Below are 27,055 nucleotides of genomic sequence, written 5' to 3' on the forward strand. Positions count from 1 at the left end.
ACATATCAAACACACTGACAACATAGGGTTTTGACTATGAGCACTGGGCCACGGCTAGCAGGATCCCAGTGAGACAGTAAAAACACCCTGACATACACTCACAAACAGGCCAAAAGAGGCTACCTTCCTACACCTTCTACACCCCGAACCGTCAGTTCCACTCCACCAACCTCACCCTTGCCACCTTCCCACGCATCCACAGGACAACAACTGGCAGCAGATCTTTCTCCTACCTCGCTGCCAAAACCTGAAACCACCCTTCCCATCCACCTACGTCAGACCAAGGACCTACTGACCTTCAGGAGACTCCTCAAGACCTGGCTGTTTGAGCAGTAGCAGCTCCCTCCCCCCAACCCCACTTAGGCGCCTTGAGACCCTCACAGGTGAGTAGTGCGCTCTACAAATGCAATGATTGATTGATTGATTGACCAGCGTCTGTCAGAAAATAAACAAGGATGTTCCAAATAAAGCTACAAGAAGCCAAAAAAGTGACTGAAACAGTACCATCTACTGTGACTCTTCCACAAGATCTTATCTGGAATAAAGAACACTAGAAGGTGGCTTCGGAGTCAACATACGTAGATGACAGAACGTAGAGGAACATATTTAAACAATGTCTGGCCATCGAGTTATTGTGAAAAGCAATGACTGGGGTTGGGCGAGAAGAGGGGTCTAAATGTGATTTGGGGAAAATTATTGTAAACGTAAGGACAGGGTAACTGTGTTACAGGATATTCCTCCAGATTAATAGAATGTATTAAGACTGAGTAGACAGCTTAAATAAGCATCACATTGTGTGTTATGTGCAGTACGCTGGACTTCAATTGTTATTTCCAAAAGTGGTTGTACAAGGGAGCTTACGCTGAGAGCTATACCCTACAATAATCAAGGGGCATTGATGAAATGTTGCGTCACAATATTATGTAGTATGAATGCCACCTGTTAATCAGTTAACATAATCTGGACCTGGCATTCAAACAGTGGTATAATAGCCATGGCTCTACAGTCAAGATTTATTTGCCTAATCATAAGAGTGGTACTTGAACCCATTTCAGACATTAACAATGAAATGCAAATGTGGGTATAACCAACACAAAAGATTCTAAATGAGAGTTGCATAAATTGAGTGAGATTGCTAGACAGCAACATATGGAAGGAATTTTTATGAATGTCAAATACTTTATTGCTCGATTAATAAAAACCATTGCAATAAAAAACATGGCCACATGCTACAAATCATAAAATTGACACTTAATAATAAAACAATTAAAAAGCTTGCCAGCTAAACGCCATTTACAACCATGATAAAACAATCTAACTGATTATTTATGAATTATCCTAAAGCAATTTGCTAGAGTCTGCTTTATTCAGTTTCTTCTGGAGTAGTTGTAAAAAGGTTACCCCCCTAAAGCAAAATGGAACTGACTCACTCTTAAGCCAGTTTATTACTGCAGGTCTACAAGGGCGGATGTTATTAACTAGGAAATCATGCTTCAACAATTTTCTTCTTTCCAGACCAGAAGTGGGACAAATGCAAAAGGCATGCAGCAATGACTCCTGGTTATAGCCACATAAGAGGCAGTTTATATCAATATACTGGCCTTTCCAGGATTGACGATCTTCTTTGGTGACAAAGAATCCCATACAATATAGCAGGAATTGATGTGAACACAAAAGTGCTCAGCTAAATACCCCTGTGGGGACAATGTCGAGTAAGACCCCAAGACTGCCCAGGCTAGCCGTCTTTTGGCCAGAATGGCTTTGTAATGAGCGACAGTGAGCTAACAGCAATGTTGACTAATCTGTTAAATTCGGACTTCCTCATGTTACATTTCCATATTTCTTCCATTCCCAAGTTGATGATAACCTGGTTTAGGTAGCTTCCCCATGTACCTTTCCTGTTACCGAGTTGTTGCACCTGCACTTCTTGCCAGCAGGAGAAGAGTAAGGATTTATTCTCTGCCGCTCATCACCTCCATGATGCTCTAAGAAAGGCGCTCCGACGCAGGAAACTTTGATTTTTTTAAGCCTATCTCCAGCCTGACATGGGCCAGGGAGGCCCTTTTTGGGATATTAGAAACAGCCTTGTATGTTTTGACTTAACTGTTGTTCAATGCACAGATCTCCCAGGCCTTCAATATTTCAGTCTCATAAGAAATGGCTGGATGCAGTTGTGCTGACATGATTTTTAATAGATGGGACCAGTTTGAGCAATCCAGCTTCTTTTTGACCAGGTTAAAGCTGTATGTTAATGAGTTGGTTTTTGCCTTGATCGACTGTAAATGCTGTTTCCATTTCAGGCGTGGTTCAAGATGAACTCCTAGATATTTATACGGCTGCACCATCTCCACTTTTTCCTCTCCCAATTACTAATTAAATTATTTACAGTTTGTCCCTAGGAAGCTTATCAGTTTAGTTTTGTCCAGATTTATTTCTGGCCTTGCTCAGCCATAAAGGTGTTAAGCGCTGTTAAACTCCATTGCAGACCTTGAGGGTTATGACTCAGCAGTACAATGTCGTCTGCATATTGTAAGCACCCAATTGTCTCTGAACCCAACGCCGGGGAAAAACCGTTCACTTGTGCTAACGTGCCAGCAAGATCTGCCAGATATAGGTTAAAGAGGATTGGTGCTAGAACACAACCTCGCTTTAGGCCAGATTTTGTCGGTATTTTATTTGTTAATCTTTAACCATCTCCAACTTTGATCTGGACCCAGGTATCAGTGTAGACATCTATAATGGCCCTCAGTAGGTTGTTAGGGATACCCCATTTAGCCAGTTAGCCGATGTCATACTACATCCCATTATATTAAGGAAAACGCATTGGGAACTAAACTGTTTTAACTATGAGCTAATCTGTGCAAAATTGGTTAGAGTTTGTCATGTTTTGCAAATGTAAACATTGTATATGGAATGCTTTAACAAGTATCCCTTTCATTCTTAGGCGATGTTTTGAAAGAGACTTGGAAAATGTAATCTGTTGCCCTAAATGATCGAATGGGATTTGCTAAACACACTAGCATAACAATACACACATGGGCGTGGAAGTTAAATATAACATACGGAATAAAGTAGCCTCTGTTGTTCATTATGGCTGTATCAAAGTTTCCAAAGGAAAGACACTTTTCCTTTGCCTAATAACTTTGGCACCACACAACAAACCTGCGTGAAACCTGCCAAGAAAAAAAAAAAAGTTAATCGACTCTGGGACCTTTATGGCAAGTTTAACACACATCAAATAGGCAGGAGTCAAGAAAATCAAGTGGGTGAAGGTTGTCTGTTTAATTCCCATAGAAACCTTTAGTTTAAATTGTAAAAAAAAAAAAAAAAAAAAAAAAAAAAAAACACACACACACACACACACACACACCACATCACCAGAATTACAACAAATCTGGCCCAAATCAACACTGTTACTTAAGTGTTTTTTGATTTGGTGGAAATCAGTTCAATACTTTTAAAAATTAGCATTTAAAAGAGTGGCTCAAATTGGGCATGAAGGGGTTAAATTTTAGAAAAATTTCAAGTTGACAGTTATGGGGCAACAGATTCAAAAATTCAAAGAATACTCTGATCCTAGGGGCAGACATCTTTATTTTCCTCATCGGACATTATTTGACTGCCGGTCCAGTGCAGCATCCGTGGATCCAAACGGATCTGACGGACTGCCACAACTTTGAAAGAAAATGTTGCAACAGCTATTGCAGCATTCTGGGACTCGGATTAGAAGGTGTTTCAATTTTTTTTTTTTTTTTTTTTTTTTTTAAACGCAGTTCTTGCGAGGATTCACAGATCCAATGCCTGGACCTGCAGATCCAGCAAGGCCTACCTGTGTGGATCCTACACCTAACTACCACTGTGATGTAGTAGAAATTTGAGTACTGTCCCTAATGTCATAGTGATCATCTAGACATGACAGTTTATTTGTTATGTTAATAATAAGTACTAATGATTTGACTGTAGAGTGATGCACCAAGAAGACATTTTAGTGTGCATTTGTCTTAAACTAATGACTGAAACATACGTGGTTTCTAGATTAAAATGGGATTAATCCTTCAAGCATGTAATTCAGAGTGTAAACTAATAGCCTGAAATGATATTGAATTGCTTGTAATTAATGGTCTAAATAGTGTGCAAAAAAAACTTAGAAATACAGTTGTCACATTGATTGAAATACTGAAATATATTAACAAATGTATTTTCTTCAAAGTTACTATAACCTAAATGCTAAGACTTACTATCAGAATTTATAGTTTGTGTATTAAAATGTCTTATTTGAATGTATTAGTGTATTGTTCTAATTTGCTCGCATTAGCCCAAATGAGACCTGCTAGGCAATGTATTTGTGACAGTACAGAAAATGTCAAGTCATCTTGCTAACATGCACCTTTCTTTCAGACCTTGTTCCCGTGAGAAGGCTAGTTTGATAATAGATGTCTATTGTTCTACACACAGAGAGTTATGAATGTGTGTCCTTGAAGAGAGATCACCCTGACAATTTAAACATTTGTTTTAATCTTGCATGGAGCCATACGGATAGAAGACACTCCCATGACAAATCTGGGAAAGCATATGGATGTTCCAACTTCTATTGGATGTTGCTCTTTCAACGTCAAATGAACTGATGCACTGACAAATCAGCTTGCCTTTTGAACTTTAGAGTATTGATGATAATCTGAACTTGTGTCAGAATCCCTTTTGCCCTGAATTTTGAATGCTGACCCCTGGGAGATGTATTGTCCTTTCTGCCTTTGCCCCTTTGACATGCCTTACTCAAACTTTAAAGATTTTCTCTCTAACCTTAAAAGAAGACTCTTGACAGAGCTTCCGATATGCTGACTCTTTCCCTTTTAATTACCATTTGCTTATCTTTGCTAGTGACTTGTTGCCCGAGATTACCATTTTCCAAATTTGTTTTGCTTATTTATTTGTTTTATTTATCATTTTTGTTTTTTGCCCACATTTTATCCTGAGCATTGTCTACATGTCTTTGAGCTTAAGTTTGCGATAAAACTCTTTAACCTCATGCTCAACTGGAGTTTTCCTTGTAGGGCAGCATTGGTCATTCTGGGTAATTTAATTGGTTTGTATTGCAATTTTGTTGTTTGGTTCTACCACATCCTTCTGCAGGGCCCAAAGATCCGTTGACCTCGTTTAGCATTGATTCCTGCGAAGGATAAAAATGCTCCAGCACTGGCAACATTCAATACGCAGCAGGGGTTGCACACCTGTGGTTGGATGGGTTCAGGAGGCTAAGCGTATGAAGGCTTGCAGAGTTGTGTTGGCTGCCTGTGAAGGGTGGATGCAGGGCTTAGCTGGACACCATCTCTGCAGAAAACCCGGGCTGAGAGTAGCAGGAGATGCATGCCTTTCGTGAGATGAGGGCAGGCAGCTAGTCCCTGTACCAGACTCTGCTGTGCCCAGCCAAAGGTCTGCACAGTGTGTGCTGGCTGCACACAGATGTTTGGGTGCAGGGCCTAACTAGAAACTGCATCCAGGGGCCATGAGGCCGAACACTACTGCACAAGGCAAATGGTTGTGTATACTGAGGGTTAGGCAAAGAGCCAGGATGTGCCCAACATGGTTTACTCACCTGTGGCATGATCGCTGCAGGGGCCAATGCACCCATATTTCTGAATTTCTTGTGAACATAGGTTGATGCTTTACAACAAGGCCAATTCGAATTTCACTTTAACCTTTAATATATATATATATATATATATATATACACACATACACACACACACACACACACACACACAATAAACACACAGCTATTTGTGTTCTGCGATTACTGCTGGCAGATAATGTCCAGCTATGTTTCTACGATACGGTTAAAGCTGAGAAGCATATTTCTGGGTTAATTCTATGTGGTAAACATATTAAAATGATTGCTGTCAAGTGTAGCAAACAAAATCTTTTTTTCCGGGGATGATAATGGGCGTTTTCAATGCAACAAACAATTTTACAAATGGTGAATAAGCAATATAGCAGAAAACCATAAACCATATTTTGGTTTGACGTTAGATCTTAACACTAAAAAACATTTACTTGGGTCTGAAGAAACGTGCTGTCCAGCGTGCTCATTAACTGAAGTTATAGGTCAACTTCCCAATACGTAAACAAAATTCGTTCCTTGATTAATTTCTCTTAAGGACAAAGTATGGGCTATTAAATCACAAGTTCAAAAAGAGAAGAAAATCATCAGAAACAAAATCGGTAAAATAAATAAAGTAAATTACTTAAGTGCTGCGTCGAGATATTGCTGTCTGTAATGATGAGAAACGTTTAGGGCAAATAGTGAAATATTGGTAATGCTCGCTTTGTGCAGGCAGAATAGAGACTATGTATATGATTAAGGCAGGCAGAGAGACTCCAATAAATAATGCACTTTTTCTCCCAATGCTTAGGTTTGCAAATAAAAACTGAACGTCACTCAACCTGTATTCTCTGCGCTGTGCTTTCATCCACACAGTAAACACTGCACTATTTGCATTGTGTGCTTAGAGTTAGCAGTCTGCAAAAAAAACGCACCCATTTTTGTGGTTTGTTGACCACATATTGCACGGTTTTAACATGTCTTTAAGCACAGGGAGACAATGCCAACAATGCACTTTTTGCACAATGTCCTGAATGTAGGCAGGCTGAGACACTGTATTTACTATTCGTACCTAATAAAAGTAGACAATATGTTATGTGTATTTGTAAAGTGCACTATCACCCAGGACCCTGCATTATTCGCACCAAGTGCTTGGTGTAGGATGACACTACTGTTTGCATTCCGTTTTAAGAATATGCATGCGCTCGTACGGAAGGGGAAGAGTACTTCCAGTTAGGTGAAATGTTAGCTTTCAGTCCTTCTAATAATGCGGCATACTACTCTTTCCGCACCATGCACCCCCTACTAACTTACAATTAGGGGAACCCAAAACGTGTTCCACTGGGTCCGAATCTGGCCAGATATTTTGGGTGGTCCTCCACTTTCGAAAGAATTCATTTAGAATTACTATATTTAAGTATGCATACCCCATGTGGCTACAGTGAAATTCTTGAATGCGCTCGATACTCTAAGCGCTCCTGCTTTTTCTTGCCAAACCTAAAAAAAATGGTGGATCCAACCTGCGGCAATGTATCAAAATTGTTTTATGAAACCATGACACCATGCCGTGTGCTCTGACATAAAATGACTATGTTAAATGCAACGATATTAAAATCTATCACAATACTCGATTTTATATAGCAGTCGAACAAAAAAAAAAAAAAAAGTTTCCGTTGGGTATGATGTACAGTTGGTGCTATTATCCATGGAAAATTGCGCAATATGTCAACATAAGAAGGATGAAATTCGAGTCAGCTCTGCTGGATTAGTACAGCGAGCGACCGTCAAGTTGCATACACCACCAAGGAAAGTGTTTCTCGCTCCATTATCAATCAGACAACTATAACGTCCAGAAAGACAGCGTCTGACAACACGACAGTCAATCTCATTAATAATAGGTGTTTTGGGACCTAACAACACAATCTCATTCATTAGCTTTAGTCTGACTACAACAGTATCGTTTGTGAGGAAATATGCATGAATGACAAGACCGCTGACAAACCCACGCTAAAGGCCATAAAATTCGATGGCAGAGCGAGAGATAATATGAAGTTTAATTATGCAATATAAAAAAAACATACTAATACCATGTCGGCTACTTACGGCACAGTGTAACGGCGCCATAAAAAAAGCTAGGTGAACGTGCAATACGAGCCTGAGAAGACTGCTGCCAAATCCAGAAAACTGCTTGTTTTACACATTAGCAAAATGGAGAAAAAATAGCTGGTATGCTTTATAGCGATTCAGTTTACTTTATAAGATTTTATTAATGTCCGTGCTATATACTTTACATAGTCTGAACATTTTGTTAAAAATTAACAATAACTAACAAATAACTAGACGGACTCACAAATGACCTGAGGCGAGGGTACGCGGATATGACACACTTGTATTTTTGTCTGATATATATTCTTAGAACTTATTTAGAGTTGTTTACTACACAGATCACACAAACTAATATGCTAAGACCGCACAGATCTTTACAGGCTACACCAACTAAAAAGCAAAAATGAATGCACGTTTATCTACCTACCCCACATTTACACAATGACCCACGTCCCGCCCACACACGCACTTTAATGATAATCTGTGAATATAAAAATGACACGCCATTAGCAACCAGAGATGAAACGATCCAACCACAAGATGGGACATCACATATTAACACATCGACCCCCCCTTACCTCAAATATATGCCGATCAACTCCACTAGCCAGGATACAAAGGTGGGATAAACAGGTTCTGCTAACCTTCAACAGCAGTTGAGAAGAATACAGATCCACACACAAGAAACCCGCAAGGAATTCATACAAGAGTCACTGCACGTTACCATCGCTCCAACGACGGAACTCAGCTTCACAGCTGCATCCTAGCTATACCGATAATCTCTACCTCTATGCTCAACGAAAAAACAAATCTCACCCAGCAGCATGCAACTGGATTGGGGCATGATCCCCTTCATCAGCAAATCAATGAACACAAACAATACTTCTAACAGCACCCTCAGAAATATAGATGTGGCCACCTTTAACAACTAGACACAAACATACTATGGAGCCGGATAGACTGACAGCCTGCTCGCGCCAGCCAAGAAAAACATAGACAGAAACCAGCAGCCCTTGTTTAATATAAGATTCTAACACCCCAGAGATGTATGCAGTACTCTACCATTTTCTTTCCCGCCCCCGCCCTCCTCGTACCCCATTGTGACTCACCTGCAGGACCCCTCAGGCTATCACTCAGGGCCCAAGTCTCTTGCCGCCATCTTACTCACTCTTCCCCTGCAGCTCCTCCTGTGCAGACAATCTACCCGCTGCCGCCGACTCCTATCTCTATGGTTCTTCCCGACTCATGCTCCGCCTCCGCCAAAACCCATCACTTGGGGTTCGCCGACACACTTCTCTAGGTCTGGGTAAGCGAGGAGTAATCGGGCACCGCCCACATGCGCAGCCCAGTGCAGGGGGAGGGGTTGGGAAGGGGTGTTTGGCTAAGGTCCTAATAGGAAGATACAAAATACACTGTTGCCTATAAAAAGAACAGTGACGAGGCCAATAAATGTCCACGCTTTTTAAGAGATACCAAGTAGTGATCATGCGTATGCCCAGTCAAATATCTAGCTGAGTTCCAATGCTCGAAAACCGAAGTGATGTTTACAGTCCTGTCAGGAACTACAGCGCACCGCTAAAGAGGTCCGCACGGAGAATAACCCCAATCACAGGAAACAGAGGAAGGACTTGACATTGTAATGTATAAAGCTTGTGCAAGAAATAAACGACAGACTACAATTCAATCAAACCTTCCAGTTTGTCAGACATCTTCCTAGCAGGAGGATAGAATATACCTAGTTATGAAGTTTTCTAACATGCGTTATCCGTGCTGTCTGGCCTGATTCTGTAGGAAGGCTCTCCCTGGAGTTGAACTACGACCGGAACTCTTTTCTCTACCGCCGGAACCCTTTCCCCATTCGCCATTTCTGTACGGAACTCCTTTTCGCAGTACTTCCGTAAAATTCCCCGGGATGCTTTATGTCCCGACCTGGGCGCTGCTCCTTGCTTTAACCCTCTATTGTCTTTGGATCAAAGTCGTTTATTGGCGATCTAAGGGGTTGAGAGCGGGGGGGCTTTGCCCCGCTTTAACTAAGAGGCCTTGTGAAATAAGTGGCAACACAGAGGAATCCTGTTGTGCTGGGTCAAGAGAGACTCCAACTGAGAGGCATTGTGATAGCTCTCATAGGGACCTCTCTGGTCACTGTGCTACCATCGAAAGGCCGTGCGCTCCCTCCTCACACAACAAGAGTCCCTGTCAAAAGAGTGCTGCTAAGAGTGGTTCTCTCCTCCACCCGTCTGAGAGATTTAGTCGCACCCTGACTGTCACTGAGAGGCCCTGTTTTATCTCCTGTGGGACTCCTTGTCCTACCAATCATAGTTACTTTGATTTTTGCTCAGCCACTGAAAGGTCCAGAGACGCATGTATCTCTGCTGCGAAGATAAATGACGAGGGGCTTTGCTCCTCCGCTGAGACACCCCTTGACCACTCAGCTAAAATTAAAAAGCCCTGTTATCTTAGTCCCGTCACTGAAGAGCTCGGTGCTTCTGACACAGAGGGGCTTTCTGAACCACCTTTTCTCAAACACGCCTATGTAATCTGCCCCGAGAATGGAGGCGTTCCGTTCACAGAAAAGGTCTGCCCCAAAACATTGCCTGCCGTCGACACCAAGGAGCTTGGCATCTCCTTTACAACAGGACATGCTCCCACCCACTCAGAGGAGGTCTGCGTCCCCTGTCAAGGGTTCCCGAAGCTGCTCGGTGTCTCCAGGTCGGAGAGGTCTCACGTCCCCGGCCCGGAATGCCTTAAGGGGACCAGTCCCTTCTCCCAGAAGAGCCCCAAGAACCACAACTTCCCCAGTCCGGAAGACATTGATGTACCCTGCCGCAGGAAGCCAGGTGTTCCTTGGGCAGAGGGGCACATTGTCCCCAACGAGGAGACCACCGAGAGTCCTGGTGTCTCCAGCCCGGAGAGCTCTGAGAGGTCCAATATCCCCTGCCAGGATGCCCCGGAGGGGCCCAGTGTCACCCACCAGAAGAGCCTTGAAATGCCCAGTTTCCCCTTCCAGGTGGGGCTTAAGAGTTCGGGCATCCCCTGCTCGAAGTATGATGAGAACTCTATCCCCATCCGGGAAAACCAGTACGGGCCGTGTCTCCCCGCAGAGAATCCAGGAAAAACAGGGATATGCTCCACTAAGTGCCATGAGATGCCCGGCGACCCCAGCCAGGAACATCCAGAAAACTCCCCTACCCTCAAATCGGAGAAACTTGATAGGCCTCCTAATGCCTCCTGTTCGGAGACGCCCGGTGGCACAGTCAGGGTCCGCGACCCTGAAAGACGCGGACGATTCAGGAGTCACGGGGTCCACGAAAAGCAGAGAGACCCGGGCAAAGAGAGCCGTAGTTTCACCACCTACCAGAGGAGCCCGGAGAGACTGTGTACCCCAGGACCAGAGATGTCCTACGCTCCACACGCAGAAAGGTCCAGCCACGTCCTATGCCAAATGAGTCCACCTGCTTCTTTTCCTGAAGGGCCGAGACATGTCTTGCTCCTGCTTGCTCACCCCGATGATGAATGCATGTTCTTTGCACCAACCATCATAAGTTTGGTGAAGTTACGATATTTGATTTCAGTGCTCTGCTTTTCCTCAGGTATGGCAGTCAACCTTGCCTGGTGTCTTCATTGTATTTTTGTATGTGTCGTGTTTATAAAAACTAAGGCACGTTTCATCACAGATGCTCAACAAGAATTTCTGAAAATAATTTGCTTAAAACGAAATCATATGGCAGGAAGTGAATAAAGTGATACTAAAGTGTGCCCTGCTCCCTGAATTCCACTCAAACACCAAAATGCACCCCATTACATTTACTTTAGATCTGAGTACATCACTGGTCTTCATCAGTCATACGTCCTCCACTTGACAGGTGCATCAAATCCGTGCACCAGCAGCATGTTTGTAAGCAAACCCAAAAGGTTTTGTTTCTAAACAAGGTTGTTGTCTGGTTCTAAGACATTAGATTAATATTATATAGTAATATCTGTACATGGGAAGCTTGACGGGATAAATTAAAGAAAAAAAAAAAATCAAGTGAACATATTAGCGGACGTCATAACAAATTAAGTTAACCATTGACCTAAACAGAGATTTTTTCATGATTGTAAACCCACTGAAGAAGTGAGATTAAACAAACACAATTCAGTGAAATGACAACTAACTAATTACATAAGGCTAGCAAGACAGTTAAAACTGTCTCTACGCTAGATCTTGAAGGGATTGTGGGGTGTCTTTAGCAGTTTTACTAGATGCCCAATATGTGCCCATTCAGCTCTTTCATCTTACCTGAATAACTTGTGGTTTGTTAGTTTCCAGAACACTCGAGATCAGTTTCAGCAAACATCCTGACCTCAAAGTCGATTCATGAGAGTGTGTGGCTGTATTTTCACCGATCTTGTATAACTGATTTCTGACGAGTAATTTTGTGAAATATTGCAATCTCTATGTGAAACCACACCTCATTCACTGTAATTGTGCCAAATAATATGTTAAACTAAGAATATATTAAAACTGTGCCTAAGAATAAGATAAAGTAGCTGATGAAACCCCAAATCCAAAGTTACGTTCAATACAGTGAGGCTAAATATGTCCCATGTTGACACAAAATTTGGCCATTAATGCCACAATAGTGTAGTTATTGTTTTAACATACAATATAGCTGTGAGCCTGGGCAAACATGGTGATGGAAAATATTGACGGTGATGCCACTGAAAGTAGGATTTGTTGCCAGGAACAAAGATCACTATTTTAATCTTCAGAAGTCTTTTTTAAACATTATTTTTCTTTTATTGGGTGAAGATCTTTGCAGGTCATTTTTCTTGCTTAGCTTTGATTCCTGTTGTTTTTTTATGTGAAGGCCCAGTTATCTCTTTTAAACTTTCTTTCCTTGATCTTCCCCTAAAAGTGCCAATCAAGGGAATGTCCTTGGGTTTTGTATAGTTTATTGCATGGTGTCTGAATTTGGTGCAAAAGCGTGCCCCCGCACACCTCCGCCTCCATGCATTGGCCTCAATGTAGTTGCTTTATTGAGCCACTAGGCTGTATGCATGTAAGTGGTATTTCTATAGCACAGGCCTCTCCAAAAGGCAGCCGAACACCGTACATGGTCAAAGATAATCATAAAATCAACAGATAATAGGAGAGGAAGCTGGGTTGTGGATAAGTAATGCACTGTGGTGTAGTGCTCTTTAAAGAGGTGAATCTTCAACTCTTTCCTAAATTGGAGCAACATTGGGTGCAGTCCTGATTGATACAAAGATGCTGTTACAGATCCTGGGTGCCTGTATGGAAAAGACCTGCTGTCTTTTTTTTTTTTCTTTTTTACACTCATTATTCTCTATGTGGCGGTGTCCTGGCTTCTGGTATGCAGAGAACCACCAGAGATGGTGAGCTTGTATGCAAGATAACCATTGGTGGTGGTTGTGATGGTTTTATAAATGAGGCAGCTCATTTTGAAGATGGTGTGGGCTGTCAAAGGGAGCCAATGGAGTTCTATCAAGTTGAAGGTGATGTTATCATATTTCTTTAGGACCTGGGTGAAGCATGCTTTGTATGGCATGCAGGATGCCTTTAAGAAGTGCTAGTGTGGAATTTGGGAGGCTGTGAATTAGGGCAATACCACAAATTAAGTCGCTTCCTGAAAAAAAAAAAAAAACAGTTTGATTTTTTTTTAGAAGAGAGTGTTTTTAACGGGCTGCATCTGTTTTTGTTTGTGCAATTTGTTGCTTGATGGTGAGGTTAGGGTCCAGAGTGCATCCAAGAGATTTAGCATTTGGTTGAAGTTTGAAGCCTTAAGGTTTCATGTAATTGAGTCAGATTTGTACTACATCTTGTCTGTTGTTATTGGCAAAGATCCTGATTGGTTTGAGCTTCAAGGGGGCACAAAACATTCAGTTCTTAGTGATATGCAAACACCTTGTTTGGGGCATTGGAACTCTGAAGCAGAGGAGGCTTCCAAGTAGAGCTGGGTGCCATAAGGACTGAGAGCGCAAACATGAAGAGTTTTCTGAGGCCAATATCCACTTCAGGCCCCCTCCCTACTCTTTTACACTTTCAATACCTACTTCTGTAGATTGATGTTTTGGCATCTATATCTGATATTCCTTTGCTATTCCTAAGGTTTTTATTGCAAGAGGAATGCAAAACGTTTTTCATACTTTTTAAGGAGAGGAACCCAGACCAGCAGTCTTCTTATTCAGCCATTAACAGGAGACAATATCTACAGAGCAGGAAGCGCAGCAGCCTCTGTTTCAGTGAACCAAAAGTACTCCTCAGTAGAAGTCCTTAAATTGGCACTTAACATATTATTTTGGAAATTGAGAAGATAACAACCAGTTGTAAGAGGACCATACACTTATTCGATGTAAACATTTTGTTCAGAGATGTGAAGGAAAAGCAGGAGCACATTGGGTTTATATTTGATTGAGTTAGCTGCAACAGGTGTTTCAGAGGTTTACGCTCTAAAAGTTAAGAAAGGCTTTCTTGAGAGGGTGCACATATGGCTTTTCCACAAGAACACAATACATGGTTGTCCCGAGGGTGGCATAATATGTGGAAGCCAGTGAGTTGTTTCTGTTTATCCCTTTTTCTTCAAACCTGGGGTATTGGTGTTGAGAGTCGTCTATATTAGAGTGTACCAAACCCCTACTTGTATGGGAGCGTCAGGGGCAAAAAGAATATGATGGTCATTAGCTGATCTATGGCGGAAAGTTTGAGTAGATATGATCTGTGCGTGGGGTGGGACAAATATGGCTGTGCTGTTTGTCAAAGTGGACACGAGACATGACTAGAACGTCTGCTGTTGGATATGTAGCCATATTTCAGAGACACAGAAAGGTAAAGCAGTGTTAGACTATGTTTAGCCTCTCCTCCCAAAGTTGCCTATCTGTGCTACCTCTCCAGTGTTGTAATTCACAGTACCTAATATCTCAAAGAAAACGTATTAGCTACAAAATCTTTTAATTGGATGTCAGTTTGGGGTTTTTAGTGCACTACAAAAACTAAATAAATAGTTAACCTTAGACTTTGGGGTGTACCAGCTCATGTTTATGAATGTCTGAGTGTAGTAAGTGCCAGACCCTCAACACCTCCTCCTAACCATTTACTAGGAGCGGTTTGAAAACAAAACTATTTTTATCTTAGACAATATCAGACAAAAGTTTGAAGTTTATATATTTGAATGAAAGCAACAGTGCACAGCCTGTTATTCATATTTTTTTTTCAGGGGTTGGGGTATCTTTCTGCTTCACTTTATCTTAAAGAAAACAGGAATCATAATTGTACAAACCAAAGGCATTAATAACAGTTATGTCTATTACTAGTGATGTTTTTGTAATGAATGCCCTTTTGCCTCTTGAAATTGGCTATAGTAGTTTTCTTGTACATCTGGGAATAGATGATGTAAATAAAAAAATACAGTGACTTATAGAAAGGAAAACGTAGAGAATAAGGTACTAGGCAACAAACACTACTTTTAATTTCATGAGTTAGTAGAATTGGTGTTTTTGCTGTAATTGGACTTTCACCGTGCCATAAGTCTGTATTGCCGACTATCAACCTAGTAAACAATAACATCACGGCATGGGGAACCCTAATGAAGTATGATTGACTTCCTGCACTATAATCACCACAAATACCATAATTCTTAGCGCAAATCCCTGGATATCACTGACACCAGAACCTGATCCACCCCAACAACTCCAAAAGCTCAATGTGATTATATCAAGAAACCTATTTGCTGATAACAAATTCATGGAATTGGTGCAGTATTCACTACGGAATGATACAACTGCATTTGACACTTTTCTGTCCTTTAGCTTTTCGCTTTTAACTTAGAACTGCCCTGGTGTGGCTGCATTCTGGATGAAAATATTCTTCAATGTATCAGGGATACTAAACTTACATCTACAACTGCCCCTTGATGGCTCTTCTTGGCTATGTAAAAAAAGAACCAAAGACATTTAGAAAACAACTTCTCTGGATTTATTAAATCACAAAGTGATGGGTGGCTTAGCGATGGGGTAGGGGTCCTGTGCCTAAGACTGAATATTGGCTCACTGTCTTAATATAGTTCAAAACGATGAGTGAAGTCTGTGCTACTTTTACGGCTTTCTCAAGACTGCAAGCCATGTGGGAACCACTACAGACTTCTTTATCCGAGAAGCAGGCAGGGTCACCTGTAACACAATCAAGTCCAGCTCCATTCACTTTCTCACAGTGTAATCTGTGGCATCCTGCACACCGAATACATCAAAGTGTGAGAGGGTACGATTTTTACCATACTTGACCTAACTTAAGGTCTACTATGTCATTACTATTGCCCTTGCCTTGACCAGCATATTATAAAGTACTGTAGTAGAAATCAAGAGACCAGGACGCTCAACAAACCCTTACCATGTTCCATCATTCACCTCAATTTAAACCATAATTTCTAAATCAATTTTACTGTTTACCTTTATTTTTCTTTATCCCCCTAAGAAAGCTTGTTCTTCTCAATGTGTTACCCTCTTCCAAAGCATACAGTGCCCCTATGAATCCAAATGCTGTTTGGAGTTATGGTGCAACCTTTCACAATTTCCCCCCGAAATCCCCTTGACAGAATTTGTGTTTTATCTGCATATTTACTAATTACTGACAAAATAGATGTTGCAGTGAGAAATCCAAACCAGTTATCTTGTTACCAACCGTTACAAGATGTGTCTTTAGTTATTTTCTTGTAATGAGTGTTCTCTAATGTAGTCTTCCAATGTTTATTTATTATACTTGGTCATTGTGTGTTATGAACCTTCAGATTGCAAGGGTGGGACATAGTGAAACATCAGAGACTGGAGAAGTAATGCTAGTAGTGATAAATCTTGTGTTATTCGTAGGAAATTACTACAACCAAGGGGAGGCACGTAAAGAGGAGCTTACGCACAGCTGTGGTGTTCTAGGAATCCCTCCATCTCGTGTCACAGTGATTGAACACAGGTAAAATGTTTTTAATGTGCTCATATAGGTATTCTGTTTAGAGAATACTGCATTCAATATACATTCTATGTTCCTACCATTTTGTTTTTTTTCCTATAACAGAGCTGTTCACGTTTAGATTATAACAATACATTTGTTTTTAATTTACATCAAGCCCCATATAAAAATAACAGCTCATGACACCAGAAGCCAGAGTAGCCGCCAATGGTTGCCCTCTTTGCTTGTATCTTCCAGCTAGAGTGTAAGGAGTAAACCAGTTGTCGACCTGAAACATTTTACAGAAACCCTGATAAATATGTAGTTAGTAAATGCTTACGGTGATGTAGATATTGTCTTTGAATAGAGTTGTTTCCTTTTTGGCGGTTGATGCTGCTTCAAGAAGGATCCAAAATTAGATTAGTTGGAGGTAGTGGTGCAGTTGGTCTGACTCATATATCTGGTTCTTTTAAGAGCAGTAATTTCCTTGTCTGTTAGAAAGAATTTATTAGCAGTCTGGTGTTTGACGGGGATAGGGATCCATGCAACAAAATGCTACATGATGTACGTGTCCTTTAACATAAATCCCTTTGAGCTTCACAGTGCCTTGCAGTAAGGTGTAATATTATGTCAGTGTTCGGGTTATGTAAGAGCACTAATCATACCAGGTTCTGATCATGCCAAAGCCGGTAAGATGCTACTGCATGGGTTCTGATTATACCAGACTCTTACCCCGGCACAGCCCTAGTTATGTCAGGTCTCTGAATAGCCAGAGGCTGTGTGTAAAAAGTCGCCCTTTTTATGTGCTTAGCCAGTCTGTTTGTTCATAGTAGGGCTGTCAATAAACACATGTTGTTATACAAGAGTTATGATTATAGTAGAATTTTAGTTAGACCAGAATTCCTATAATGCCTTTGCTCCCTTTCTTACCTTAATTTCTTATGGTCTTTTGAGTTGCCTTTGCAGAGATACTCTTTCAATAACTAGCTTTTTACATGCTGCCACTAGTTTTACATTGACACTTAATTATTGAGTTTTTAGAACATTAATGTTGATGCGTTTGTTACTAAAAGATACCTTGGAGAAAATATATTCAATGTTTTAAAGAAAAGTCACATTTGGTTAGCATATATTCAGCGTGTAACAGTTATTTTAAGTTGCTGTTGATTTTAAATGCCTTTTAGTTCTAAACAAATCAAATAATTTGTCGTTGATCACCTTTTAGAGATGATGCCTATTTATGTTGCCCATCAATACTGAAGGGGAAGATCCCTGATATTCCTATTCACCTTCCAAGTCATTTTAGTTGTGTGCAGTGTTCAACAGTGTCACACATGATCTACGAAGAGTCGAGCAGTAGTAGTGCTACATATTTTCCCTTTTCTATGGGTCTAAAGTGTTCCTCTCTCGTGTAAGGTAGTGTTATTTCTGTTGCCATTGTGGGTCACTTCATGGCCAGCCATTTACTACCCTGCAGTTTTACATACTTATTTTCACCTTCTGTGGTTTTGCTAGGTTATAGGGGAACTGAGACATGTTTTTTTTCTTTTTTATCTGTAATATTATAGTGCTTATTCCATCGGCCATTAATTACGTTTTAAGTCCTAAGTAGATAACCTAGATAGACAACAAAGCCATAAATTGGCGAGCAAGGGGCTAACTCAATTCCCACTATATGTATATTGGGAAACAGTGGGTCAGGACAATAGGTGACCAAAGCTGTCTGTAGTTGAGACCAAAGATTGCGTGCTTCTCTTAAAAGCATATGAATTCCTTGGCTTTCTGGCTAGATTTTGAATTCATATTTATTGATCAGCAGAATAAACTTCCAACAGTACTAATAATTCTCTAAGCACTCTTTGATTCTCAGAGAGGCAACGTACAGTGTAAAATAAAAATTTCATACAGTAAATACCATCTATTGAAATATACCTTGCTTACATTTGAATTTGGAGCCCAGGATTCACGGGACAGTGAATTTTGTATGTACAATATTTTGCTCTTATGTTATTTGGATGCTATCTTCATATTTACTAGCGTTAGTTCTCTAAGACTTGTTTTCAAAATCAAGGGGTCACTCAAACACTGTCAAAATCCCACTGTATGTAGTATTCTGTGTTTGATGATGCAGCTGTTAATGCTGCAGTTGCTTATATGGCATATTCATGTCTTCCATCTCCATACACATATCCCAATCCATTGCCACAGTTGTTTAGGCACTGCTCAACTCTGCTTCCAATAATGCCAATAATAACTTTGTCAGAGTTCTAGTCATTTTGACTTTCATAAGACCTGGTTCACCAAGGCTGATACCTCCATCTGGTCTGGCCTTATATTATCCTATGCAAAAACAAAAATTCTTATAGAGATGATAAAATAAAACAGATTTTCTGGAATGCTTCCACATACAAAGCCTCAGTCTTGGACATTATAGTGACATGGCCTAATCAATTATATAAAGAGTTTCACCACTTCTCTTGAAGCATAAAATGGAGCTCAGTGATTTTTACCTCTTCAGGTCCTTCATGCAAGGATTGATTGCTGATAAGCTCAGCTTGCACATCAGTCTGCTCAAGAATTCAGCAATAGCTTCGACTTGTTATTCTTACTGAATACCAACACACCCACACATCACCAACCACTTAAGTGTCTCTTCGTCAGACCATTCTGTGAGCCGTTTTAACATGGTCAGTGAACTCTGTCACCCAACACCAATAGACCAGTGGGATTTCGGTCTTGGTGTGGGGCCCTGCACATGTTTGAATAACAGTGCCCCCATCCCAACCTTTCCTTACAGTAGCATTCCTTCGAAATACCCACTGTCTTAGACCCAAAACAACTTTACAGGCAAACTTTCATTTGTCAACATTGTGTCTGTTGCCCTCACACTTGGGAATCTGTGTACTGGATCACAGGGCCAGTTATAATTGGGCTGAGTGGTGTCCCACCCACGGATACCACACAGCTTCTAACCGGGGCTTTCATGTAGTACTTTAAAGTAAAGACTCAATACCTCTACGAGAGCACCACCCTGCCCACTCAACCTCATCACCTAACTACCCACAAATCAAAGAAGATCTCCCCGCAACATTCTAGAGTGGCTTGGTGCTCCTCCACCTGCTGTCCCAAATTTATCTTGTCAGCACATTTTCTCATGGAGAAAGCCTCTGTTGGCCCTGATCCTGGCATTTTGCCAAATGTCAGATCTATTGTAGGCCTACTCCAACCCACAACAATTTCCCCTCTAATTTCAAATTTAAAGACCACAAGTCTGGCTCCCAACCTCAAGATGAAGGAAACCAGTTTTGTGGTCAGCAGGGATGTGCTGCTTATGGTTCAGAACCAGGGAGATGCTTATGCCTTCATCATCTGTGATTGTTTCACAGTCTTAAATACAGTCGACCACTATATCTTAATGCATGATCTGAAAGGTTGTTTGAGTTTCAACAGTAAAACGCTACAGTGGCGGGCTTTCTTTAACATTGATTGACTGACCAAGTACAGCTGGATCAAAATATACAATCAATCACCAACGCTACACCGGGGGAACTACATAAATCAACTTTATCATTGAAACTCCTGAGTGCCATATGACCCTGTTGCTGCAAATCATCAGGATTTTGGGTTCCATATGTATAATGAAGAAGAACCTCTATATTTCAAACTATGTAATGGTTCTAAAAGGCATGTTTATTGCCTCAGTGAATAGAAAACATGTAAATACACATTACCTACAGTTAGACCTCACATCTTTTGGCATATTTCCCCTGTCTTTTTGCCTTCTGATCTCCTGTTTTATGGTATGTTGGACTCTGTTTTTGCTGGTTTATTGTCTCTGCGCTCTTCACCACTGCTAAATTGCAAGTACTCCCTATGTAAATTCTATTGGTGATTAGGTTAGCCATGATTGGCATACCCTAGTAAAGTGCACCAGAGGTGCCCAGCGCCTGTGCATCAAATGCTACTAGTGGGCCTGCAGCACTGATTGTGCCACCCACATGAGTAGCCCTGTAAACACGTCTCAGGCTTGCCACTGCATCGTCTGTGTGTTCAATCTTGCACAATTCGACCTGGCAAGTTTACCCACTTGCCAGGCCCAAATCTGCATTTTTACTACATGTAAGACACCCCTAAGGTAGGCCCTAGGCAGCGCGATGGGCAGGATGCAGTGTATTTAGAAGTAGGACATGGGTTTTACATGTCCTGATAGGGAAAAACGAATTTGGCAGTATTTCACTATTGCATGACCCTCTCTCCCCCATAGGTTAACATGGGAAGCAGATAGAAATATGGAATTTGGGGTATCTGAACTCACAATTTAAAAATACATCTTTTGGTAAAGTTGGTTTTTAGATTGTCAGTTTGAAAATGCCACTTTTAAAAAAGTGGGCATTTTCTTGCTTGACCATTCTGTGACTCTGCCTACTTGTGTAATCCACATCTGGGTCAGACTGACAGTTGGGCTGTTGTGAATTCCCTCTAGACAGCAACACAAAGGGATCTGGAATATAGCCTGCATAACCTGATGAGTCTCCCTGGCTAGTATGGGGAGGGAGGAGCTGACACACCTGAAAGGGCTCTGCCTGTCCTCACACAGTGCAGTCTCCAACCCCCTGGTGTGTGTCTGGGGTCAAGCCTGGGCAAGGCAGGATCTTGTCAACAACAGAGACTTCCCCTTGGAGATGCAGAAAAGGCTATAAGTAATGGACCCAAAACCCCAGACTGGTAGAACACTTCTGGAGCAAGAGGAACCTCTGCCAAGGAGAAGAGCTGGAGGAGGAGTACTGCCCCTTTAGTGTGTGTGCTTTGCTGGGTTGGCCTGCAGTTGCTGCTTCTGCCTTAAAGAGGACAAAGACTGGTCTTTGATGTGTATCCTGCTTGTGAAGTTTCTCCAAGGGCTTGAAGTAGAGCTTGCCTCCTGTTGGAAGTCTCAGGGATATCAAAGACTTCAGCTTCATCTGCCTTCAGCACTGGGAACTGTGTGTTTTGTGCTGTAACAGAAGAGAAACCTCAGCGATGCCGCTGCCTGCATCGTGACCTGATGCCGCCTCACGCAGCCATACCCCACGCTGCACTGCAACCCTGGTCTTACCGACGCCGCCACCGAGCCGCTGCTTGCACTGTGGCCAGTGGGCCCACACTCCGCATCGCCTTGTTCACACAGCAGCCTTGGCATCCCTGATGACGCTCCACGATGACACCACCGGCACTGCCTGCAATGTGGCCTGTGGACACAGCTCGTGGGGTATACAAAGCACCGTCCTGTCCCACACGAACCCCCGGGCCAGTGCCATCGACTCCATTGTTGTCAACAGACACCCCTGTCTGCACCGTGACCCATGGGTATTGCATGGAGTACGCACCTCTGCCTTGGGCCTACCGACAACAGCGCTTCAGCAACAATGACACTGCTGCCTGCACTGTGACCTGGAGACATCACACATTGCACCTCCCCGCTTCACACTGTAGCCCTGGTCTCACCAACAACGCCATCACTGAGCCGCTGCCATGACCTGTGGGCACTGCACCATCCTGATTTGTATCGCAGCCCGACGCTATCGCTCCTGACTTCGTCATCAGCCCGGAGTTCAGTCTGCAATGCGTGTGACTTCAAGGGCCTGACGATCCCTGCACCGACCTCCAGAACTGACACCAGGGGCGCCACACTCCGGATCTCATCTCGAGGATCATGACACCCTGAATTTTCAAGGTACTGTTTGCAGGTCTTCCCGACACTGTAGCTGGCCCGCGACGCCTGACGTGTCGGATTTGTTGTTCACGGCGCTGGGATATCCCCAACAGAGCTATCGACTTCAAGGAACTGTATTTTTTAGTTAATTCCTGCAAAATTCATATCTTTATTACTGTATGTTGGATTTTTCTCATTTTAGTATTGTTTTACACACATAAATATTGGCTATTTTTCTGAAACTGGTGTGGTGTCGTTTTGTAGTGTTTTCACTGTATTACTCTGTGTTATGTGCAAATGCTTTACACATTGCTCCTGAGGTAAGCCTGATTGCTCATGCCAAGCTACCAAGGGGGTTCGTAGGGGTTATCTGAGCTGGGCATCTCTCTTATCCTGACTAGAGTGATGGTTCCTACTTGGACAGAATGCAAACCGACTGCCAATTAGAGACCCATTTCTAACATTGATTGTCAGCTATAATGATTGGTGTACACTGCTACCACATCGCAGACCACTACGCACCACATACAGGTTTTTTGTTTTTCCTTTGATCTATTTTTGGTCTTGAGTTCAAGTTGAACTTCCTACATCATGTTTCAGTCAAGAGCATCATCAGTTACACCCCTTGATTTGTTTTTTGAGGAGGCTGGGCTGGAAACCTAGACCATGAAGGAACTGAAGTCAGTTTGCAAAACCTCAAAGTCTAAGTTGGAGGCCTCACCAAGAAGGAGGGGGCTGCAAAAGTTGCTGAGGGCCTGGATGCAGCCAGAAATGCCAGTGGGCATTCTGAGGACCCAATTGGGGAGACCATGGAGCCAAATCCAAGGGAAGATGTGCAAGAGCTGCTGGGAGGGGGTACCCTCTGGGCCAGCCAGCAGTGGGGGGGTTCAACAGGCCTGACTCCAGAGGAGCTGGAAGGCAGGAGAGAAGCCAGGAGACATCAGATAGAGCTGGGGAGTTGGAGAGGCTAAAAACTAGAGGAGAAGATGATGCTCTTAGATCATGACCTCAGAATAAAGGAGCTGAATCAAAGGAGTTTATCTAGCAGCGATGGTGGCAGCAATACCTCAGTGCACTCAGATAGTGTTAGAAATGGGGTCTCTAGTTGGCAGTCTGTGTGCACCCTGTCCAAGTAGGGTCCCTCACTCTAGTCAGGATAAGGGAGATACCCGCTCACATAACCCCTGCTCACCTCCTTGGTAGCTTGGCACGAGCAGTCAGGCTTATTTCAGAAGCAATGTGTAAAGCATTTGCACATAACACACAGTAATGAGTGAAAACACTACAAAAGGACACCACACCAGTTTTAGAAAAATAGCCAATATTTATCTATATAAAACAAGACCAAATACTATAAGAATCCAACATACAGTAAGAAAAATATGAATTATGCAAGATTTACTCAAAACTACAGTTTCTTGAAGTCGATAGGTCCACCTTTGGCTATCACGACGTTGTGATCAACAAAACCAACAGTTCAGGCCGGCCGCAGCGTTGCGGGCCAGCTACGGTGTCGGGAAGACCCGCAAACAGTACCTTGGATTTGCAGGGCGTCGTGATCCTCGCAGTGAGCTCCGGAGGGCGGCGTCACTGATGTCGCGGTGTCGGGTCTGGAGTCGTTGCAGGAGTCATCTGGCCCATAAGGTCACACGCGTTACAGATCGAACTCCAGGCTGATGAAGTCAGGTGCATCGGTGTAAATGGCGTCGGGGCTGCGGTGCGAAGTGGGACGATGCAACGTGCGGTGCCCACAGGTCACGGTGCAGGCAGCGGCTCGGTGATGGTGTCCAGCGGCGTCGGTGAGACCAGGGCTGTGGTGTGAAGCAGGGCGGTGGGACGTGCAGTGTCCACAGGTCACAGTGCAGGCAGCGGCGGCGTCGTTGCTGAAGCGCTGTCGTCGGTAGGCCCAAGCCAGCGGCGCGGGACGGTGCTTCGTGACCCTCACGAGCTGTGTCCACAGGCCACGGTGCAGGCAGGATGCCTGGGGACGACACAGGAGTCGATGGTGCTGGCGTCGGTGGACCGGGGCTGCGGTGCAGGATGGGACGGTGCTTCGTGTACCTAACGAGCGGTGTCCACAGGTCACGGTGCAGGCAGAGGCGCCGGTGTCAGCAGGAGCGTCGTCGTCGGGGATGCCCAGGCTGCGGTGTGAGCAGGCAATGCCAGAGTGCAGGGCCCACAGGTCGCGGTGCGAGCAGCGGCTCAGTGAAGTCGTCCGATGACGGCGTCGGTGAGACCAGGGTCGCGGTGCGAGGCGTGACAATGTAACTCCGTGTGGCGTCGACAGGTCACGGTGCAGGCCAGTAGCGTCGTTGGCGGCGTCGCAGGGGTTTCTCCTCTTGAACAGCACAAAACACACAGTTCCCAGTGCTGTAGGTGAAGGAAATTGAAGTCTTTGGTATTACTGAGACTTCGAACAGAAGGCAAGCTCTACCCCAAGCCCTTGGAGAATTTTCGCAAGCAGGACACACAGCAAAGTTCACCCTTTGAACTCTTTTCAGGCAGAAGCAGCAACTGCAGGCCAGTTCAGCAAAGCAACACAGCAAAGTGACAGTACTCCTCCTTCAGCTCTTCTCCTGGGCAGAGGTTCCTCTTGATTCCAGAAAGATTCTAAAAGTCTGGGGTTTTGGGTCTGCTTCTTATACCCAGTTCTGCCTTTGAAGTTTACAAACTTCAAAGCAAAGTCTCAAGTGTTTGCAAGATCCTTCCTTGTCCCGGCCAGGCCCCAGACACTCATCAGGGGGTCGGAGACGGCATTGTGTGAGGGCAGGCACAGTCCTTTCAGGTGTGAGTGACCACTCCTCCCCTCCAGCACAGATGGCTAATCAAGATATGCAGGCCACACTCCAGCCCCCTTTGTGTCACTGTCTAGAGCAGAGGTGTGAACAGCCCAACTGTCAAACTGACCCAGACAGGGAATCCACAAACAGGAAGAGTCAGAGTATGGATTAAGCAAGAAAATGCCTACTTTCTAAAAGTGGCATTTTCAAACGCACAATCTTAAAATCAACTTTACTAAAAGATGTAAATTGTGAGCTCAGAGACCCCAAACTCCAAATGTCCATCCACTCCCAAAGGGAAATCTACACTTTAATCAGATTTAAAGGTAGCCCCCATGTTAACCTATGAGAGGGACAGGCCTTGCAACAGTGAAAAACGAATTTAGCAATATTTCACTGTCAGGACATATAAAACACATTACTATATGTCCTACCTTAAACATACACTGCACCCTGCCCTTGGGGCGACCTAGGGCCTACCTTAGGGGTGCCTTACATGTAAGAAAAGGGAATGTTTAGGCCTGGCAAGCGGGTACACTTGCCAAGTCGAAGTTACAGTGAAACTGCACACACAGACACTGCAGTGGCAGGTCTAAGACATGATTACAGAGCTACTTATGTGGGTGGCACAACCAGTGCTGCAGGCCCTGGGCACCTCTAGTGCACTTTGCTAGGGACTTATCAGTAAATCAAATATGCCAATCATGGATAAATCATTCAACAGTACAATTTATATAGGGAGCAGTTGCACTTTAGCACTGATTAGCAGTGGTAAAGTGCGCAGAGACAATAAACCAGCAAAAACAGACCTGAAAAAATAGGAGGAAGAAGGCAAAAAGTTTGGGGATAACCCTGCAAAAAGGGCTATTTCCAACAGATAGGATAGTCCACATTCTCAAGAATGTAGGAAGGGAATACAAGAAGGGAGATGATATCCAGAGGTAGTTTCAGGGATATGAGGCATGTATCCACATGAATAGGGTCCCTGAAAAGAATTGGGGAGCAGGATTGTGTAACCACTTCACAGAGGAGGGGAGGGACACTTTGTTAGCTTTAGGTAAGGGGTTCAACATCACCTATTCTGACATGAAGGAGGCCCTTCTCACCAGTTATGGTCTCACTCCTGACAAGTACAGGGATCCGCTTAGAGGGAGTAAGGAAACTGGTTCCCAGACCTGGTTGGAATGTGTGGATTTACAGGGGCTGTACAGCTTAATTGCATGGGAGCACTTGTCTAGTCTGTGTTTTGCAGAGCTGCACCAGCACTTGACTTATAGTAAGCTGACTGACTCCCAGGAAGTTGCTATGGAGGCAGACCGCTGGGTAAGTACCAGAGTCCACAAGAAGGTGTACAGGTGAGACCCCACCAAAGGTGGGCAGGTTTCCGAGCAACAGACTGGGGGAACAAGGGTAAACAAAAGGAATTCTCCAAGGGCCCCAATCTAGTTCCCAGGCCAAGAATTCCCGCCCTCCAGGAGATAAGAAACCATGGACCTCTTCAAGAAAGCCTGCAGAGGCAGGACCCCGTTAATGATTTGCTTGTGACCAGGTGGGTCACATGAACGGGGGGATCCTACATGTCCCACCGATGGGCAGACCAAGGTTGGCCAATGTAGCGCTTGGGGAGGAGATGGTCCCAGGTGGGTGTGGGGAACCAACGGAAATGACTCTTGTCTCACTAGGTGATGGTGAGACGATCCAGAGAAGCCTAATGCCTGATAACACAAAAAAGTACAGGCAGGGGCCATCAGTGGGCAGAGGGTGGAAGCTCTAAGAGATACTGGAGCCAGTGTGACCACGGTCCGGTGTCACCTGGTGTTTGAAGAGCAGATAGTCCCCAGTTTATTCCACCAATTAGTTGCAGTGGACAAATCAGAGTGCCAGTATAAGGTGGTGCAGGTTTCCTTTGAGTGTGTGGGGTGAGGGGAGTTAGCTCAGGTTCC

General features: G+C 43.4%; 2 protein-coding genes across 17 annotated transcripts in view; one reads left to right on the forward strand and one right to left on the reverse strand.

Moving 5' to 3' along the window:
* Positions 1-9,035, reverse strand: part of NCOR1 (nuclear receptor corepressor 1) — a 1,251,773-nt gene extending 1,242,738 nt beyond the window's left edge. For 15 of the 16 annotated variants that reach the window (XM_069226317.1, XM_069226319.1, XM_069226322.1 and 12 more), the window contains exon 1: positions 8,815-8,995. The gene's annotated coding sequence lies outside the window, so the exon portion shown is untranslated. Of the gene's footprint in view, positions 1-8,814 lie in introns of all 16 variants that reach the window. The other variant, XM_069226323.1, reaches the window with a different exon arrangement.
* Positions 9,036-9,408: 373 nt separating this feature from the next.
* PIGL (phosphatidylinositol glycan anchor biosynthesis class L) overlaps positions 9,409-27,055 on the forward strand; it is a 421,207-nt gene continuing 403,560 nt past the window's right edge. The window contains exons 1-2 of the mRNA XM_069226325.1: positions 9,409-11,295; positions 16,568-16,667. Coding sequence (XP_069082426.1) covers positions 9,618-11,295; positions 16,568-16,667 — 1,778 coding nt within the window. The 5' untranslated portion in view covers positions 9,409-9,617. The remainder of the gene's footprint in view (positions 11,296-16,567; positions 16,668-27,055) is intronic.

The sequence above is a fragment of the Pleurodeles waltl genome, chromosome 3_1 (genome assembly GCF_031143425.1).
Source record: "Pleurodeles waltl isolate 20211129_DDA chromosome 3_1, aPleWal1.hap1.20221129, whole genome shotgun sequence".
Classification (NCBI taxonomy): domain Eukaryota; kingdom Metazoa; phylum Chordata; class Amphibia; order Caudata; family Salamandridae; genus Pleurodeles; species Pleurodeles waltl.